At 36.9% G+C, this 19,321-nt stretch overlaps 1 protein-coding gene across 2 annotated transcripts in view; it reads left to right on the top strand.

Annotated features, from left to right (window-relative positions):
- TMEM132C (transmembrane protein 132C) overlaps positions 1–16,996 on the top strand; it is a 428,959-nt gene extending 411,963 nt beyond the window's left edge. For both annotated transcript variants that reach the window (XM_075176818.1, XM_075176827.1), the window contains 2 exons: positions 4,767–4,958; positions 12,319–16,996. In XM_075176818.1, coding sequence (XP_075032919.1) covers positions 4,767–4,958; positions 12,319–13,497 — 1,371 coding nt within the window. In that variant the 3' untranslated portion in view covers positions 13,498–16,996. The remainder of the gene's footprint in view (positions 1–4,766; positions 4,959–12,318) is intronic.
- The last annotated feature ends 2,325 nt before the right edge of the window (positions 16,997–19,321 follow it).

The following is a 19,321-nucleotide window of genomic DNA, read 5'->3' as shown; positions in this document are numbered from 1 at the left end:
GCACCCCTTGCATTGAAACATGGTTTGTCCCAGAGAACATTTACTCCTTTTTTTGCCTTAATGACTTTAAGTATACCAAGTTCACTAGACTTGAGAAAAAGTTTCCAAACAGAATATTTGTCTTAGTCTGCATTTGATATCACACATTTGTCAGTCAGCATTTGGCCTTCAGTTTTCCATGAATTATTCCCTCTATCATTTTTGGTGTGCCTGAAATACCCAGTCCTACCATCACCACAGAATAGAGCAGAGTTAAATTGACAGTAATCAGACAGGCTCTATTTATAGATCACTTTACAAATACACTATAATACGGCCTTTCTGAGGACTGGTGATGCACAAGCGGAACTTGAATATTTTTTCACCCAAACTCTGCACTTCTTCAAAATCGGCTGCTCAGCCAAAAATTTCCGTTTGCACACACTTTTGCCTCAACCTCTCTCATTTTTATTCAACTAAAGTATGTCAAATTTGTTATTACCATGGCAGCCCTGTTATTCAATTTTCTTCACAAACTACAGTATAGAATAGGGGTTGGCAACCGCTGACACGCATGCCAGAAGTGGCAGGTGGACCACTTCTCTCTGGCACACCGGCTGCTGCAGCTGTCTCACTAAAGCAGCCGATGATGTGGCGAACCAGAGCTTCTGCGCTCTGTTTTGGCCATCATCAGCTGCTTTACTAAAGCAGCTTCTGGGTTTCTGTAACAGAATATGTGTCTCTCCAAAGGTAAGTAAGAGCAGAACTAAAAATGTAAGTGCACATCTAAGTGGCATACTATGAATATTGGGGACAACTATGTGGCATATTATGAATAGGAGGGGTAACTATGTGGCATACTAGGAATTGAGGGGGCGTGTGTACGCATGAAATTGCGGTCCTTTGACAATTCTGATCTTCTTCCTGGTACAGACCCTTGGTCCATCGTTAAATCTGTCAAATTTTTAGCCTGAACTCATTATTGTTTCTGTAGCACATGTTAATGAACTTAGTAGACCTGCCCAGGAGCTATCTATGATAAGCAACCAGCTATAAACAAGCTCCTGGGGTGAGCTCAAAGAAAAATGGAATCTCCTACATAAAGAGGAATGAAAATACTTACACTTAAGTCATTTTCTTTGGGCAAAAGATTCTATCGCCAAAAAAAGACCTCTCGCGATTTGAATAATTATGTTCTAACCCCATAAATCCTTCTCATTTAGTATCTAAATTATACAAACTTATTTTTGAGGACACATATACATTTTTACCACATTAAACCACAGCATGGGAAAGAGATATGGGACATGAGATTGGAGAGAGTAGATGACTTAAGATCTTCCAGATGTTACATGCTAGCTCAACAAGTACTTGTGTAATTGAAGCTCATTATAAAATACTTTCTAGATGGTATAGGTGTCCTGAACAAGATCAATAAAGAAACATCGAATTTCTGTTGGAGATTCCCAAGGAGTTTGGCAGCCCACTTGAGATATGGTGGAATTGTATTATATTTAAACCCTTTGGGAAAATGTGATACATCTTTCTAGCGTGATCCTAGAGGAAGGCATTCATAATGATCCCATATTCTGGCTTCTAAACTGGTCAATAATACATATCTCTAGGTATAAAAAAATCCCTTTTAAAACATCTTTGTAATGCTGCTAAAATTGTAGTACCCAAATGCTGGTGATCCTTCTCTCCTCCAACCAGAGCAGAATGCTTCTCCAAAATTGATCTCTTGTGAATATATTTGTGAATTCTACAACAATTAACAATTATAATTATTTTTGAGACACTTGGTTCCAGAATTAAAAAATTCTTCATTCTATAAAAATAAGCTCACCTCTGTCATGAATCAGGGTCTTAGTCCTGTTTACGCCACTCGTCGGTATCATTTCACTGTGCATCTGCCTCCTGTCAGAATTTAACATTCTAAATCCTGGGACAAAACATGACTTCTGTCTGCTGTTCTGGATGCTGCCATCTTGGGTGAGACATTTGCTAAACATCCTGCTGAGTCTGAACACCTGATCTCATCCAACAATTAGCTTCCTCTGCAGACTATAAGAATCTCCTTCTACGCCAGTGCAACACTTTCCTAGTTCCTGGTTCCAGCTTACCACAGTTGCTGTTTGTTCACTGCTTCATTCTGCCTGCTGTTTACAGATTTCACTCATTAACCCTTCATTTGAATTCAGTTTCATCCTGTTTGCTGTTATATGGACTACAACCATTTAACATCTGAGTGAGTTTATCTTCATCCTGTTTGCTGTTATATGGACTACACTATTTACACTCTTAGTGAGTCAGGTCATCCTGTTTGCTGTTATATGGGCTTCAACCAGTTACCCTCTGAGTGATTTCAGCCTCACTCTCCTTGATGTGATACAAACTTTAACCATTAACCCTTTTGTGCGAATCCAGCTTCATTCTGCCTGCTGAAATAAAGACGTTGGCTATTTATTCCTCGTGTGGATTCACCTTCATTCTATCTGCTCATGTACAGATTCCAGCTGTTACCTTCTTTGTGGATCCTCCTCTCATCAATCTATTCCTGTCATTCCTACTGGCTATCTGGGGTAGTAGGTTGTTGCTCTGAGCCATCCACTTTCTGGAGCCATCTCTGTATCTCGGGGTACCGACTTCCAGTTTAAGGCAGGGCCAGATTAAGACATTGTAGACCCCTGGGTTAGGGGGTACTCTGAGGCCCCCATTTGTCAAATAACTTAAGCCCAATCCGATATTCATTACTAGCCAGAATATGGGCAGACTTATCATTTAGAAAATTATATAAAAATAATCCAAACATCATTATTAAGGAAGCAGCCAAGGGGGTTGAGGGTGAGGTTGTGATAATGCCCCAAGAATCATACAATCAAATACATTAATTATGGTACATGATAAGGGATTTTATACACAACTTCAAAAGAAAGCTACAGATGAAAGATCTGTTCTGGAAGATACACTAATTGTTGGTGTTATAACTAAACAAGAACTTGACTTTGTATATAATGATAAACCTAGAATTTTTAATTTTTAGGATACACAAAACTTTATTAATCCACCTGGAGAACCAATAATTTTGGGTTTAAGATTATTATCTGTCGATTAATTTGTCTTTTGTTCTAAAACCATTGGTGCTTAGTTTGAGATTTTTTGTACTGATGTTATACGACTTATTGAGCCACTCTACAATGTATTATGCTGTGATTAGTGTATATAAACTGTACAGTGGTTCCTTACAAACACCTCTCTGATTAGATAATCAAATACTGTTTATTATTCTATGTTTTATGACATAAGTCTTAATCACACTTTCACGAGACCTTCTCACGAAGCACCGCACCCGCAGGGCCAGTGCAAGGTTGCTTGGCACCCTAGGCAAATCTTCAGCCTACTGCCCCTCCTCCCCCAATACTTCCTTCCTTGCCCCTCACACACTTGACGATTGTAAAATAAAAATAATAACTCCTACCTCCTCCTGGCTTGATGGTAAGGCTGCAGTTCAGATGCACTAATATCTGAAGAAAAATGCTGTCCAGTCTTCACTGCTACCCAGGAGCAAATGCAGAATATCACCTGTTACACACCGACATGCCCCTGCTGCCTACCAACTTTTCTCACCCACCCGCCCACTAGCTATTCTCACCCCTATTCTGCCCCCCACATTGTTCTGTAGCCCTCTCTTTCTGCCCCCACTCTCATTTTTCTGTAGCCTTCTCTTTCTGCCCCCTCATTTTTCTGTAGCCTTCTCTTTCTGCCCCCACATTTTTCTGTAGCCCTCTCTTTCTGTGCCCCTCGTTTTTCTGTATTCCTCTCTGTCTCCCTCGTTTTTTTGTAGCCTTCTCTTTCTGCCCTCCATGGTTTTCTGTAGCCCTTTCTTTCTGCGCCCTCATTTTTTTGTAACCCTCTCTTTCTGTGCCCCTTCCCCGCTTTCTGTAGTCTGTACTTACCTTCTATGCTTCTTTTCTCGCTTCTCTGCTTGTTTGGTTGATTACGGCTTCTCTCACTGGCAGTGTCATATATTGTCTGTATTGTGCCTGTAGAGGGCGAACGAGGAAGACAATCTTCCAGGGACAGGGCTGCAGCAGCAGCAGCAGCACAGAAGGTTGATGCTGCTACAGGGATGTGGGAGAGTTGGTAGACAGGAGGGAAGTGGCCTTATTAGTCAATGTCCCTCTCACTAGATTTTTATATGACATGGCCTTCTGCAACACAGTACAACCACCATGTCATTTTGACCCGTTGTGGCATTATCATTTCAGGGCATGTTGTTCTGGTTAGCCATATGGCTTCACTCAAACAATTAGTAGTAATATTCAAATCAGCTTCCCCTAAAGAACTTGTGTCACAACCTGAAAAAACCCAGTACATGGGGCATTGGTTAATTGGGTGGTCATGTAATGTCATATTGCAAGAGCTTCTTTGCTTTTGGAGAGGCTTATTTGAATTTAAAAAGATTGCAGTCAGTCTCTAAAGACAGCATATCAAATTTATTGGTTGGCACTCTGCAATATTAAAACAATATAATTACAAATTTATTCATATGATGTCTTTCTTGGATATCTTCTCTATAGAGCCGTAAGTAAACAATTTATTTTAAAATGTTTCGCCTGGTCATTTAGCAACAAAGTAGTTAATGCTCTCTGCTAATCTTTTATTGCAGTATAATAAGACAGTAGAATAAGAAATACAGTTATTGTTTACTTTAGCTCAGTGTGAAAGAGTCTATAAATAATGGATATTCCTGCTTAACATTAAATCAGTCTCTTTGTGTGTTGTAGGTGATGTCCCCTCTCTCCGATTCCATCCTGGCAGAAAAGACAGTGACAGTGCTGGATGACAAAGTGACAATAACAGACCTAGGAGTGCAGCTTGTCTCTGGACTGTCACTCTACCTTCATCCTAGCACAGCAAATAACAAGGCTATTGTAGCAACCTCTGTGGCACAGGAACTGCTGCATACTCCCAAACAGGTACAGTCTTGAAGGGAATGTAACGGCATTTGATTAAAAACAATATATAGAAGGGAATTGAAACCTTAAAACCGATATTACAGTACAGTTGTAAGAAAGAAAGAGTCTACAGAGCTCACATGAATTAGCACTGAAATAAATATGCCATTGTTTATTTTAGATATTTGTAATTACAGTCCTTATTTAATAGACCATACAAAAAAATTATCAGAATAAATGGTCCCAATACAATCCAATTACCAAGACCCCCGACAACACACAGGGTGACTATTTTCTTTTTCACCACTTTTACATCAGCATATGTGGTTGGTGTTATTGTAACTCTAACAGTTAGGTAAATGCTCTGGGAGTAAACAATATTGTTTGTCCACGAAAATGTAAATATTAGTCCAAATTAGTGGAAAATTGAGAGATAATGGCCTTTGAAAACAGGGACAGTTGTTGGGCATGCAAGTACATGGAGGTTTTACAATATTTTAGTCTCTGATAATACTACTTTAAATAATCAGATTGTAGCATTACAAGAAGAGCACAGTACAGTGTATAGTGAGGGATGGCAACATTGTTGACCCTCTATTCTCTGTCTTGGAAATTATTTATTGTGTTTATATCCTGCCACAGAGACTCACATGCCAAGTCAAAGGACAAAAATTAATAAGGGAGAGGGTTTAAGATGAAGCTTATACTCTTGTATTGTTGACTGGCGTGTTCTGATGCTGCCCTCATCCTCTTCTTATTTGAATTATCACATACTGTCCACTGTTGTCTGGACTTTGTTCCCAAACCTTGTCATTAGCAGCATCAGAAATGAATGTATTTGTTGACTATACATTATCTTTCTGAGTTGAGCCAGAAAAGTCAGCAGTGTTTAAATAGCTATAATTGTGCCTTCCAACTGGTGAGTTTAGTATTTGAGGTGGGGGAAGAGGTGCAGGCGGAGAGCAGACTGTGAGTACAGAGGGGGTCAGGCAAGAAACAGAGCTGCTGTCACCTGAGTCTAGAACATACTTACCAACCTTTGGTAAGTTAATTCCCGGAGATCCCAGGCAGGGGAGCATGGTTGGAGGGCGGGAGGGGTGGGGCATGGTAATTTGTGTCTTTTTGGCTCCGCCCCCGCAACAAAATACCATTTTTGTCGCGGGGGAGGCAAAATGATGTAATTCACCGCGAAGCGCGTCATTTTGAGGAGCAAGATGCAGGATATTTGCCTGCTCTCCCGGGAGACCTACCTGAATTTCAGGAGTCTCCCGGACATTCTGGGAGAGTTGGCAAGTATGGTCTAGAAACCATGCCCATAGCTTGTTAACTGGACTTGGCCCGATGTACCCACATGGTGACAAACCTGAAAACTTAGTTTTTTAATGATATATAACAAAATTCATGTTGGTGTTCTGATTCTATGCATATTGCTATTACTAAAATCATAGATTTCATAGGTATAGGGCCAGTTAACATAAAATACAAGTTGCTTTAAACAACTAGTAGCATGCGCAAATGTTTTCAAAAGCCTAACAAATTTGTTAGAACTAAAACTACTATATAATACAACTTGATTGTGTTGTATATTATTTTCTGTGTACATTAGGCACCCTGATTGTAAAACTATTGAATGACATAGGTAGGAGCAACTTTGAACCTAACACGAGGACAGAAAACAATAGCTTCTGTTTGGTTACATAATAACAGATCATCTACAGCTAGTTTGTACTGTAGGTTCTTATTTTTAAAGTGGATAACTCCTTTAATATGTTGTTGGATGAACTATATTATCTTTGTCATCTTGTCCTGTATTTTCTAATGTAGAAACTAAACAGGCTGGTACAGTCGCAATATAACGGTCAAAATTGCAGCCTGTGGTTCCCCTTTTATAATGTGAACCAGACACTTACAGCAGAGGAGGATCACAAAAAAAAGTGATCCTTCCCCTCCCCAAGACTATTATCCCTATTCTGGGCAGCACTGAAGTCTTCCCAGCACCTCTGGGCTATGGATGAGGGGGTAAGGGTGAAAAAAATGAGGACCCTGGAGTGGCAACTGGTCCCACTATAATGGGATCTGAGTCACTAAGACCCCTTATCCAATATACTAATATATAATAAGTAAATAAAACACACACAAAGGTTTAAAAAAAATAATAAAATAAAGACTCCCCAAAACCAACAAATTTAACAAATAAAAGCCATACCTTATGTGAAAGGTCAATCCTCATTACAAACCAAGAATTGACAGCTTGGAATTTATTTAATTGTCTCTGATCCAGCATATGGAAACTCAGAATAATCTCCTTGGGGAGAAACGCTATAAAATAATATAAATAAAAATAAACATTATTTAATTTTACACCCTGCTGATAGTGACAAGGATGCTGACGATATTCATGTTGATAATACTGAAGCTGCAATTGATGACATACTGTATGTGAAGTGCAAACTGTACATCAGTTAATGATTGTAATATCCATAGAAAATTCCAAACCTTGGCTATAACTACCAACCATCACAGCTAGAAGTATTAGAAACAGGGAAAAAGTACAGCAAAACACACCCTATATACACTATATACTAAATGAACACTTAGCAAAAATTACAGCTTTAGAAATGATGCTTTTCAATTGTGTTGAATCTGTGTCATTTCAGACCAAGATGGCAAGTAGCTAGGAGGTATTCATTTTCAAACAAAAAGAAGTGGGAAATTGGACCTTGAAATGACATTTACCCTTTATAAAACACACTGTGGCGGCTAATCTCAAGTGCAGAGATTGGGCGAACACCTTGATCTGCGCTGGGTGGACTACTGAGACACACCTGTGCAAAACCAAGGTGTCTTGCAACACATAATGTGTGTGCTTCATAAATGATTTCCACTGTTTATATAATCAGTATAATTAAACATATGGCCAAAATCCACTTTCAATAAATCAACTCACGCATGTGCAGTAGGGTGCTGCTGTTTGGGCCAGCAGCACAGTAGTACGTTGACCACGAGTACCATAGGGCTGATGCAGAGTTTGTAGCAAATTGCTGGACATAAAAGTAGCATATTTACGCCCATATGCTGCGCTGTATGCATTTTAAAATCCATGCATTATCAGGCTTATACACGTCTTTTTCCTGATGTGTATCCGTTTGCAATTGCACATATATACCCTTACTGTATTCAGCCTAAGTTAGTAAGTAGCAGAATCATACAAATCTGCATGGAACTATATGCGTGCACCCACTTTCCAGGTATGTGCAGGTGATTTCATGCACGATCGCTATGCAAACTGGCATACAACCCATCAGCATCCGAAATTATCCCTGCTGAGTGCTGAAAATGGTGCCAAACCTTAACAATTGTCATCTGTTTCAATTACATTCACTCTTTAAATCACTTCTTGGTTCAATTGAAGTTAATGCAGAAATGATCTGTAAATATATATCTATATATGTATTTTTATTTTTATATATATATATATATATATATATATATATATATATATATATATACACATATATATATATATATATATATATATATATATATATATATATATATAAACATTCACACACACATTTTTATAGATATTTTATATGAATGTCACGGGAATCCCTTGAAGAGTCTGAGCTTCCCAATTAGAAATTTGAAATGACTAAAACTGAAGAGAAAAAAAGTTACAATGATTTAGTGCGATGTCCTTCAGAGAGCTGTTTCTGCAAATCCTATGAACCACATCAATAAATCCAGTCCGGTTCCTGACAAGGTTCTCCAATTACCATCAACAGATCAAGATGGATTGGAGGCAGCTTTTCTGAGGAGGAAAAAAAAAAAGAGACGCCTGCCCTCATCCTGATCAATTAGAGGCAGAACTGATAGATGATCGTGTTTGTTAATTACTAAACAGCTACATCCCATTTTACTTGATTGGAAATAGCATTGACTGCCTTTATTTCAGGCAGTTATCTTTATAAGGATCTGCTTACTGCTTGTCATGTCAATATAGAATGTCTCATCGTAACTAAGAAGCGATGTTTTTGAAACTGAAGGAACTGGCTATCTACTATTAATTAAACCCACAGACATTAAGACAGCATTTAAATATATACATATATATATGTGTATATATATATATATATATATATATATATATATATATATATATATATATACAGATATATAGATATATATATATGTGTGTGTGTGTGTGTGTGCATACTTTATACTTTATATTTAAATAGGTTGCAAAATCACTCATTAAACATTTAAAATATAGATGATCCAATACACTGAATGCAATTTTAATGGAAACAAAGTCTAGTGGAAGACACTTTTGCATTTAATTGCAGAAGCAATTACCTGTAAAATCAGTAATAACTGAATAAGTGACAGCACATTATATAAACTTTAAAGCTTGTAAACGGTAAAGCTTTCATTGTGCCAGATATATAATAAGCTAATTTACTGATGTGTAAAAATGCAGGGACACAGCACATATGCGGTTTCGTCTTCTTTGTAACATCATGCACCTATTTTTACACTTAGCATGGATCCCATGAAACAATGTAACATAATATGTATATAAAGTGTTGCTGTTGCTACATTGCTACATAAAAACCCCCCACTCAAGCACAAATTGAAATTGAAAACTGCAACAAAGAAATATGTTTAATTTACTATGAATTTTCTATCCAGTTTTTATCCAGTACAATGTCTGTTTCACTTTTCTAAGTTAATAGCTTACCTTTACTCACCAATATGTAGCAGAGATGACAGGCGTGTTACAACTTTAATGTGAGAGCTTTGATAATTGTTACTAATTTTGACCATGAACTTGTAAGTCCAACTTTCATACACCTTTGAATTTATAATAAATAGCAAATAATTGCTTTTAAACTTTATATGACAAGATATATCGGCCAAATTACTTGTATTTCTCAACATATTTTATTGGATTGTTTTGTGTTCATAAGATACAGATTATGAGGAGGGCATGTTTAGCTCCAGGGTAAATTAAAAACAATAAAATATTTGCTGGTACACAGCCTGCAGACTGTATAAACAGATGGAGTTGAAGGTGACTGCTCCTATGTAATGGCGCAGTTTCTAAAAGTAATTTGATTTTGACATACATATGTGATAGTTAAAATCTGCTTAGAGCAAATACTGGAAAAGATTTTGCTAATACACTATGTAACCTGTATTTTTTAGGTTAAATTATGGAGAAACATACTAATAATCTGTACACATAACAATAAGAAAAATCTTTGCAATCGCCTATTTTTATTTTTTTCATAAATAAAGAATGTATACTTAGTACAATTAAACATATAGTAGGAGAGGGCACATTGTAACCAAAACATGTAAGCTCACAAGCCATTATAAGGTTAATATGTGTTTACATATAGCAGGAAACTGGGTCAAAAACTGTGCCCCATAACTGCTTGTATTGTACCATTATGTAACAAGCCTGGTTGCGTCTGAGTCCCAATCTGGTGTAGAAAATAAAGTTTAGCCACACACCTTCTATCGGACAGATTGACTGAGCTGAAAAATCAGATTGAAACATTTTTGCCACTTAAATTGAGACACAAATGTTGTTTTTATATTCCACAGCCAGATAACCCTATTTAGTTAATATATACATGGGGTTTTATATGCTTTAATACATTTTGATGAATGCAGTTCGGATAGGATTTATATAGGGACTGCAACATAGAATGCACAGTCAATTCATGTGGAAGTAGAAGGAATGGAGAATGAACCATGAAAAAATAAAAAATTATGCAAACAATATTTAGGCTCAAGTCAGATTTCAGACTATATTGTTTATCATATTTACCTTCTAACATCCATGTGTATAGATAGATTTTGTGTTTTGCATATTATTGGTCATCCCTATTTAATATCTGTTCAAGCTGCATTCACCACACAATGAAGACAGTACTGAGCACCAAAACATGGTAAGTCTGTGTAGTGGTGCCTATAATAATGCCAATATTTACATACAAAAAGGGGGATGGATTTTTCCAGTGCACAATCAGGCCTGTAGTTGTGCAAACCATTTGTGGCACAGGCACCTCTCTGGTGATGCACACAAAGGACATCTTGTTGCTGCACAAACAGTGCTTTTTTGTTCCATCAAAATAATACAGATAAAGAGTACAGGACTTTCCATCAGGATGACACCAGGCACCCTAGCATTGACTTGACATAGTCCTCCTGTCTAGATACTGGCCACTGTCTGGCATCGGTCGCACTGCACATATGCACAATACACGTTTATACACACAGAACCCCTCTCTTTTATCTAATTACCTCATTAGACCACCTGTGTGTGTTCAGTTTAGGAGTTTTACTGTGCAAGCCCTGCAGACTGAATAGCTAATTCTACTCTTAGAGGCTTGTGGAAAACCACTCCCTTTGTCACACTTTGTGAAATAGTACATTTAAAATCACAGATTAAAATATTTTATTCTTCTTGATGACACCCAGCTGCAAATGGCTTTACCTCTCAGTCGGTTTTTACACTTTATGTTTTGGTTTCTTGCAGACATTAAAAAATACCCAATTAAAACACATTCATATGTATATTATAATCATACTGAACACAGTACAGAGCATCAGAGAATATATAATTTAATTCTAAACTAGTATTTATTTTGTTTGTTGTTAGTTGCATTATTAACAAGACACCCTTGTCAGTGGTCACTGTTGACCTTTTTAGTGTGGTTACGCTCGGTTTAATTGGTACATTGTGCAGTCTGTTACTTGACCAATAGTCAATATCAGTGACATTTGATACAATACAAAAATAAACCAAGTTCTATTAAAGTAAATAGGCACTGTAATTGAAAATAAATAACATTCATAATGTGCTGTTGTTATGTGTTCTCCATGAATATTTTAAAGATTCAGTTTAGCTGTCCTTAAGACAGAGATGTGAGTCTTTTCTCCAGACTTGCAATCCAGACATGTACTATTTTCTATGGTAAGCTACCTTATTGAATGTCTTAGTGCAATCAAACATTGACATTTGAGGTCCTGGCTAAAAAATGGTCGAGTGCCACTACTTTACATAATGCAATACAGCTATTGCATTTATTATCCCACAAGCAGGTTTGTGTAGCATTTTCAAGTATTTTTTATTTTACAGGACTACTATTGTTAAAAATCAGTGGTTTGTATTTCAAGCCTAATTTACACTTTTGTATATACAAAGTAGTATGCTGTGGTAGAAATGCTCAAACACAGAACTTAGTCATTTTGGAATACATTGATTTACATGTGGAAGTCTGAACTCTCTTAGTGACTTCTTTAATCTTTTCATATAATTGAAGTAATTTTTACAATTTACTTATCACTTGATTTCTTCTTTTTTTAGGAAGCAGTTTTCAGTGTGTGGATACAATTCAGTGATGGTGTAGTGACACCTCTTGATCTCTATGACCCCAAAGACGTTACCATGTCAGCTACATCTTTAGATGAGTCTGTTGTCTCCACTTCTCAAAGTAGTTTGTTAAAGTGGCCCATTGTGATAGCAGAAGGTGAAGGACAAGGTGCTTTGGTCAAAATAGACTTGATGATATCTGAGGCATGCCAAAAATCAAAGAGAAAAAGTATACTGGCCGTGGGATATGGCTTCATCAAGGTGAAGTTTGGGCAGAATGATGCCATTTCTCCAAGTGGGACTGAGTATGATGGGGAGGAAATAGAAAATCACACAAGTGACCGCAAACAGAAGGTGTCAGACCATGAACGTTATGGTAATGATGGAAGGTTTGATGGTTCTCCTCTGGAACATGATAAAAGTACCATAAGAAAAGGTAGTACTACAGCAAGATCAGTGTTAAACAACAGGATGGATGGCAATAGACTCTATGAAGACAGCCCTCTACAAAACATTCCAATAGATTTTACAAATTTTCCTGCTCAAGTAGACTTACCGAAAAGCAATGGGGAGATGGAGGATAATGACCTTGTGCATGCATCTGGAGGACTGAGTGATCTTGAGATTGGAATGTATGCTTTACTTGGTGTTTTCTGTCTTGCCATACTAGTTTTTCTTATTAACTGTGCAACATTTGCCCTCAAATACCGACACAAACAGATACCAATAGAAGGACAAGCTAATATGACTCACTCACATGACTGGGTATGGCTTGGTAATGAGACAGAGTTGTTAGAGAGTACACCAGATGTATCACCACAACAGGATGAGCATACCACTATCATAGACAGAGGGATCACCTTGGAAGAGAGTCATCATCTTTTCAACGGTAGCGCTCAGAAGAATGTGCAGAGCCAGATGTACCGGTCGGGGGAAGAAGCAGAAAAAACAGTGACAAACAAAAAAAATGATCCTTTACATTCCCCAACTTCAAAAAGAAAGCGGGTAAAATTCACTACCTTCACTACTATCCCAGCTGATGATGGCTGTCCAACAGTCAACTCATTGTTGACAGCAAATGAGGATGACATTAAGTGGGTATGCCAAGATATTGACCTGGGAGAATCTAAAGACCTGCGAAACTATATGCAGAAGCTTAAAGATAAAATCTAATAGTGGGTGGGAAGATCTACCACACACATTATGATGCCTTCAGTTTTATAGGTCCCTTTGTGATAAGAAGAACTACTGGGTCCACCAAAAGAAAATATTCAATTATACATACTGTAGATGCCAAAATGTGCATAGTTTTCTAAGGATGAAGAATACTAAGTTAAGGACAATGAGGTGCATTTAAAAGCCTGAAGGGAAAGAGTCAGCAAATGAATGTTGTTATGTGTAACGTGAGAGAAAGGTGTGCAAATCATAAATTCAGTGGAGGTACCAAAAATGTTTTTTTTTTTTTAAAAAAAAATGTATAAAAACGTAAAAAAATAAGACATTTTATATTTCTAAAAAAAATTATACTAAAGGACGGGAAGTAAAATAATATTTTCACAAATGTAGAAAAAAAAGTATTGCTTGCTCCGTTTTCTGTAAATATGTACAATAGGTGTGGGTGGGAAAAAGTCTCAGTTCATGTTTATGTGGCATCCAGCCTTTTGGAAGAGACTCCATTTAAGTTTACATTATGCAGTTCTTACAAATTAATTACATGGCACACTGAGATATCTATCATAGCTAAACATTTATATGTCACATATAAGATCAAGGCATGGCCTCTTGCTGGAGTGGACTAATCCCAAATAAAATGTATTTACAGTAGAATACTGTACATGATAATATTAGGTATCTAGAGAACCTTCTATTGTATGCATTTGTTCAAGAAAGAAATGTCATGCATTCTACCTAAGTGAATGAATAATTGAAAGCCAGAGGCACTTATTACATTGTTAAATTCAGATAAGTAATACTTAAGAACTGTTATTTAATAGATTTGCAGAGAAAATACAACATACATCATACTTTATCCTGGCTACTTTTTTAATAACGGATTACTTTTTGAAAACTTCATGTTTTTCCTAGCTCACTTGGTCTGCACAAACCCATGTATTTTTGATGAATAGTCTTACATGAAACAATATCCAGATACCAAGGAACTGTGGGATATAGTGTATCTTTGTATATTTGATGATTATTTGATTTTGCTATGTAAATCCTGTTGTTGGCTCCTTAGGAACTAGATGTACAGTCACACAAAACAACTTTGGGATTTGTATTCCTGGAGCATGTCTATGACCAAACAATGAGTAGGAAGTTCTGTAGGCATGCTGTATTAAATCACCAAACCAGCATTTGGCTATCACTGATGACTTATGCATCTGTCAGTTATAATCTAGATTTTTGTATTCACAGTGGTGATTTTGTTGCTGTGGCTTATCCGAAAATTAAGATAAAAAAAAAACGTGTTAAAGTCTTTTAAAATCCAGAATTTGAGATGTAATGGTCCAAGGACACCAATGGCGATACTACTACTGTACATGATAATGTACCTCTGTATTAATGGAAGTTCTAAATATATTGTTTATGTAATATGTTGTTGTGCCTGAACGTAAAGTCTGGGCCATGCTATTCAAATAAATCAATATCAACAGGTAAGGCTGCTAATACAATTAAAACTCTAATGAATCATGCGGCAGGGACAGATCAACAACTCCTAAGGACCTCAGGATGACCATTGTCTTTAAGAGACAATGTGACCTTCATGACCATTATCGATACAGTGATCTAAATGACCAAGGGGATGTAACTGTTCTGCATTGATGTATGTCGCAGAATAGTATTTTATATTGTACTAGCCCATGCATTCTCTGAAGACATTATATTGAATATCTATCCTGTTGACACAAGAGGTGTCCCCCTCTCATTACTTACCAATCCAATTGCATGTGGCAGCCTTGCCAACCTGTAGCTCTCCAGCTGTTGTTGAACTATAAATCTCAGCATACCAGACACTACCAGGACTTGTAGTTTCACAACAGAATAAAAACACAGGTTTACAATCTCTTGTCTACGGGATTAACAACTCATCCCTTAAAAAATATGCCAGTGGCAAATTTTTGTATATGAAATATCAGTATTTAAACATACGCAGCCTAATAGTAGTTCCGAAATCAGAACCAGTACCAGCTAACTGACAATACAATGATAACGTGACTCAAACAAAATGCTTTGTAGACTGAAAGAATGTAATATATACATATATATATATATATATATATATATATATATATATATATATATATATACCTAATTATATAAGTTGTGATTAAAAGCTTCATGCCATTGAAGGTTCCCTTGTTTCCTCCTGTCCTACTGTCTTATTACTGTATTGTAACAGTGTAATCTGTGAAGTAACCACAAAACAGTAATATTTTTCCAAAATGTTTAGCCTGGATGGAGGCGTTAATGTATGTTAGAATAAATGTAATATGAGAACTTCTCCTTATTGATGGGCGACAGTGTTCTTCACCTTGCAATGTCTGAGGCGGGATAATCAATCTACCAATATAAACTGCATCTATTTACCTTATTCCATTTACAGTATAAACTAAACATTATAAAAATGTTTTTAAAAGTGAAGTCCCACTGAAAACATGTCATACTAATTTGCTGCCTGAGGGGTAACTCAGTATCTGCATTTTCACCACTTACACAAATATATACTACATAAACATTTGTATTAGTTTGTGGTGCACCATAAAAGACTGAAATGATCAATTCTTGTCAATAAAAATCATTATTGGTTTTATTACCAATGGAGAAACCACTCCTTTAATCTTTGGCTGCAAGAACATTTATATTGTAGGAAACAATTTAAAACATGTTGTTCCCCTCCAAATCCTGCGACCTGAAACTGTCGACACATTCCTTCTCATTATAACATCTCCCTACATACAAAAGGAGCAATGGGGTGAAGGATATCTCTGAATATCAGAGCTATGTGCTGGATTACTCTGCTGTAAATAATATACACTAACAAAAAAACCATGTGTGGAGTCTGGATTCTTGGAAATTCTTTTAAATTCTATGTTAAGTAGAGGATCGGTGTAACAGAAGGAATAGTGCAATATTTCATATGTTATACATATGTTGTTTACTAACATTACATATTTGTGCAAATAATCAATCAGAATTCTGTTATTGTCCAACTTGATCTAGGCTTGCAGCCGATGATTTCACTGGTTTACTGCAAATGTGTCCGCAACGTCAATGTTAGTAAATAACCATCACTCTGTACCAAAGAATGTCTATTATGTGGAACACATTGTATTATTAACTATAATTTCTGTTAAACAGAATAATGTAAAATAATACAAATGTGTTTTTTCAACCTGTGCACTTCAACAGACAGCTGCTTCATCGGACTGTGTCACATCCTTCCTACCTCCTGCAGGTCTCTGCATCCATGCCACCATACACACTAAGTAATTACAGTAAACAATAGCTGCCTATTTTTTAAGGCCTGCTGTGTCAACTTTCCTACCCACCTCCCCAAACTATAGAGGGCACATATATTTTGGATGTTTTCCTGTACATCATGTTTCTGTGAATTTTAGCAAGATCAGTTTTGAGAAAACTGAACAGATATTATAACATTATTTAACATACACAATTTTAAAAAGCACACCTTTCAATATTGGGTATATCACCCAATAAAGAAAGATCTGCTCCAATTTTTCCATTGACGTAACCTGGCCTGTTAATTATAAGGGTCTTCTTTTTCGCACCAATTCTTTAATTCCATCCAAGTTTTCTCTAGTTGGAAACTCGCTGGGAAAATTGTTAGCAGCCTGTGAGTAACATATTAAAATCAACAAATTTTTTTAACTGCATAATATTTTAATCACTAGTTAAAAGCTCGTCAAAATGAGGGAAAAAAATAAGAGTATATTTTTGTATGTTCATGCTGTCCTTTCATTAAGTGCTCAATAAGAGAGGCAGACCTTATTGCACCCAATTTGACTTTACCCTTGTGGAAGCATTGATTGAATAGTTTGTTAGATGACTGCTCAGCCGCAAAATGGTTAGCGTGGCAAAATCTTTAAATACTGTTCATGGGACCACAGTTATGAGCATTAATATTTGTTTCATCAAAGTTACCGACGTCAAGAATGGTGTGGCATCTTGTTTGCTGACTTTGACGTGATATTACCTCTGTCCTGTTCATGCTTCAATTGGTTTCCCTATGACGGGCAATTTGCTGAGGAGTCAGATTTGCATGGCGATGACGATCACGTTCGCATTCTCTTTGGTCATCAGTCATAGTGTCAGCATTTGAACCCAGGGCTTCTGCCTCTGTGGGCTGCTGCTCTTCTGACTGAGCTATTCTGGCTGCTGGACAGTTCCTTGCCTGTATTCTGTGTTCTAGATCAGTTCCAGTGATCTCCTGATGTCCCAGCATGCCTTAACTCCACCCCCTTGACTTCCTATAAAAGCCTGGCCAGTTCCTGTCTCCAGTGCCTGATTATTGTGCTCTGTGTCTGTAATCTAGCTCCTGCTCCTGCTGCTGTTCCTGATTACCAGCATCTACTACTCGTGTACCGACCTCGGCTTGCCCACCACTTCGCCTTTGCCTCAACCTTTAGACCTCTCCGCCTCTCTGTGTACCGAACCTGGCTTGTTTGACCTTTCTTCCATCTTATCTCCTGTTAGCCAGCCTTCCTCCCTGCCACTGGGCTCCTATCCTGTCTCCGGACTGTGACACACATAGTTTGTCGTCGGGCTTTATCCCGCTCTACCCTTCATATTTTTGCTGTGCAGATACTCCCACAGTAGACTTTTGCCTTTTAGGTTGCATCACAGTTACACTTTGTTGCTTAAATTAATTAGTATGTTCCTATTAAGTTAACACTAAGTGCAGATAAAGCGAATGGATAGAAAATCGAGTAAATTTGGAATAGTTGTGGTCATTATGAAAGGTCGTACTAATGTGATATTAGTGCTTTATTAATGGCTAACCAATAGATCTTTATTACTTACTAGCCAACAGCTATTATATTACCTCTATAGATATTTAAATGGGGATGATACCACTACCTATGCTCCTTCTAAGGAAGTAAACTATTAGAACGCTCACATTGATGCTACTGTGGAGTAACAGTTTATTTATAATTGACATTCAGGGCTAGATTTACTAAACTGCAGGTGTGAAAAAGTGGAGATGTTGCCTATAGCAACCAATCAGATTCTAGCTGTCATTTATTTAGTGCACTCTACAAAATGACAGCTAGAATATAATTGGTTGTTATAGGCAACATCTCCACTTTTACAAACCCGCAGTCTAGTAAATATACCCCTCAGACTCAAACTGAAAGCAATATTATATACTGAGTCTCATTGTTATTAATAAGTAAGATCAAGAACTTTGATAGAATTGATAGAGTACAGCAGTATTATACTGCGATTATTAAACATGTTTGCCCAAATACTGCAAAAATACACTTGTATATATTTTTAATATTTCACTATAATGTATACAATCAGGTGGCTGACTTATTTTTAATAAATTACTAATAAAATTTAGAAGACATTTTACATCCCAGAGTGCTCCTCCAGATACATATATTCCCTTCCCTGTGTGTTAAAATAGATTAAAATATATGTATGAGTGCACCTCCAGGTATATATGTAACAATGATATTCTGGCTGGATATATACTTTCAAATTTCCTGGGGGTGTGTAATATCTGGTGTGGTTAGAATTCTCTTCGCCTTGTGGCAGGAATTATGGATAAATACCTGCAATACATAGCTGATAATAATCACCTAATAACACTAACTATATGTAAAGTGTCAGAGTGGTAGACCAAATCTTAGCCACTTTGAAATAAAAAAAATAGCTTAGCTCTCTCTTTATGTAAACAGTGGACATAAATGGGAGTCATACATAAGAATACATCAAAATGATCAAGAAAACACGCTATAGAGATCATCTG

This window comes from Mixophyes fleayi, chromosome 1 (assembly GCF_038048845.1).
Source record: "Mixophyes fleayi isolate aMixFle1 chromosome 1, aMixFle1.hap1, whole genome shotgun sequence".
Lineage (NCBI taxonomy): Eukaryota > Metazoa > Chordata > Amphibia > Anura > Limnodynastidae > Mixophyes > Mixophyes fleayi.
Note: the sequence above shows the minus strand (reverse complement) of the source record. Positions and strands in the feature narration are given on the sequence as shown.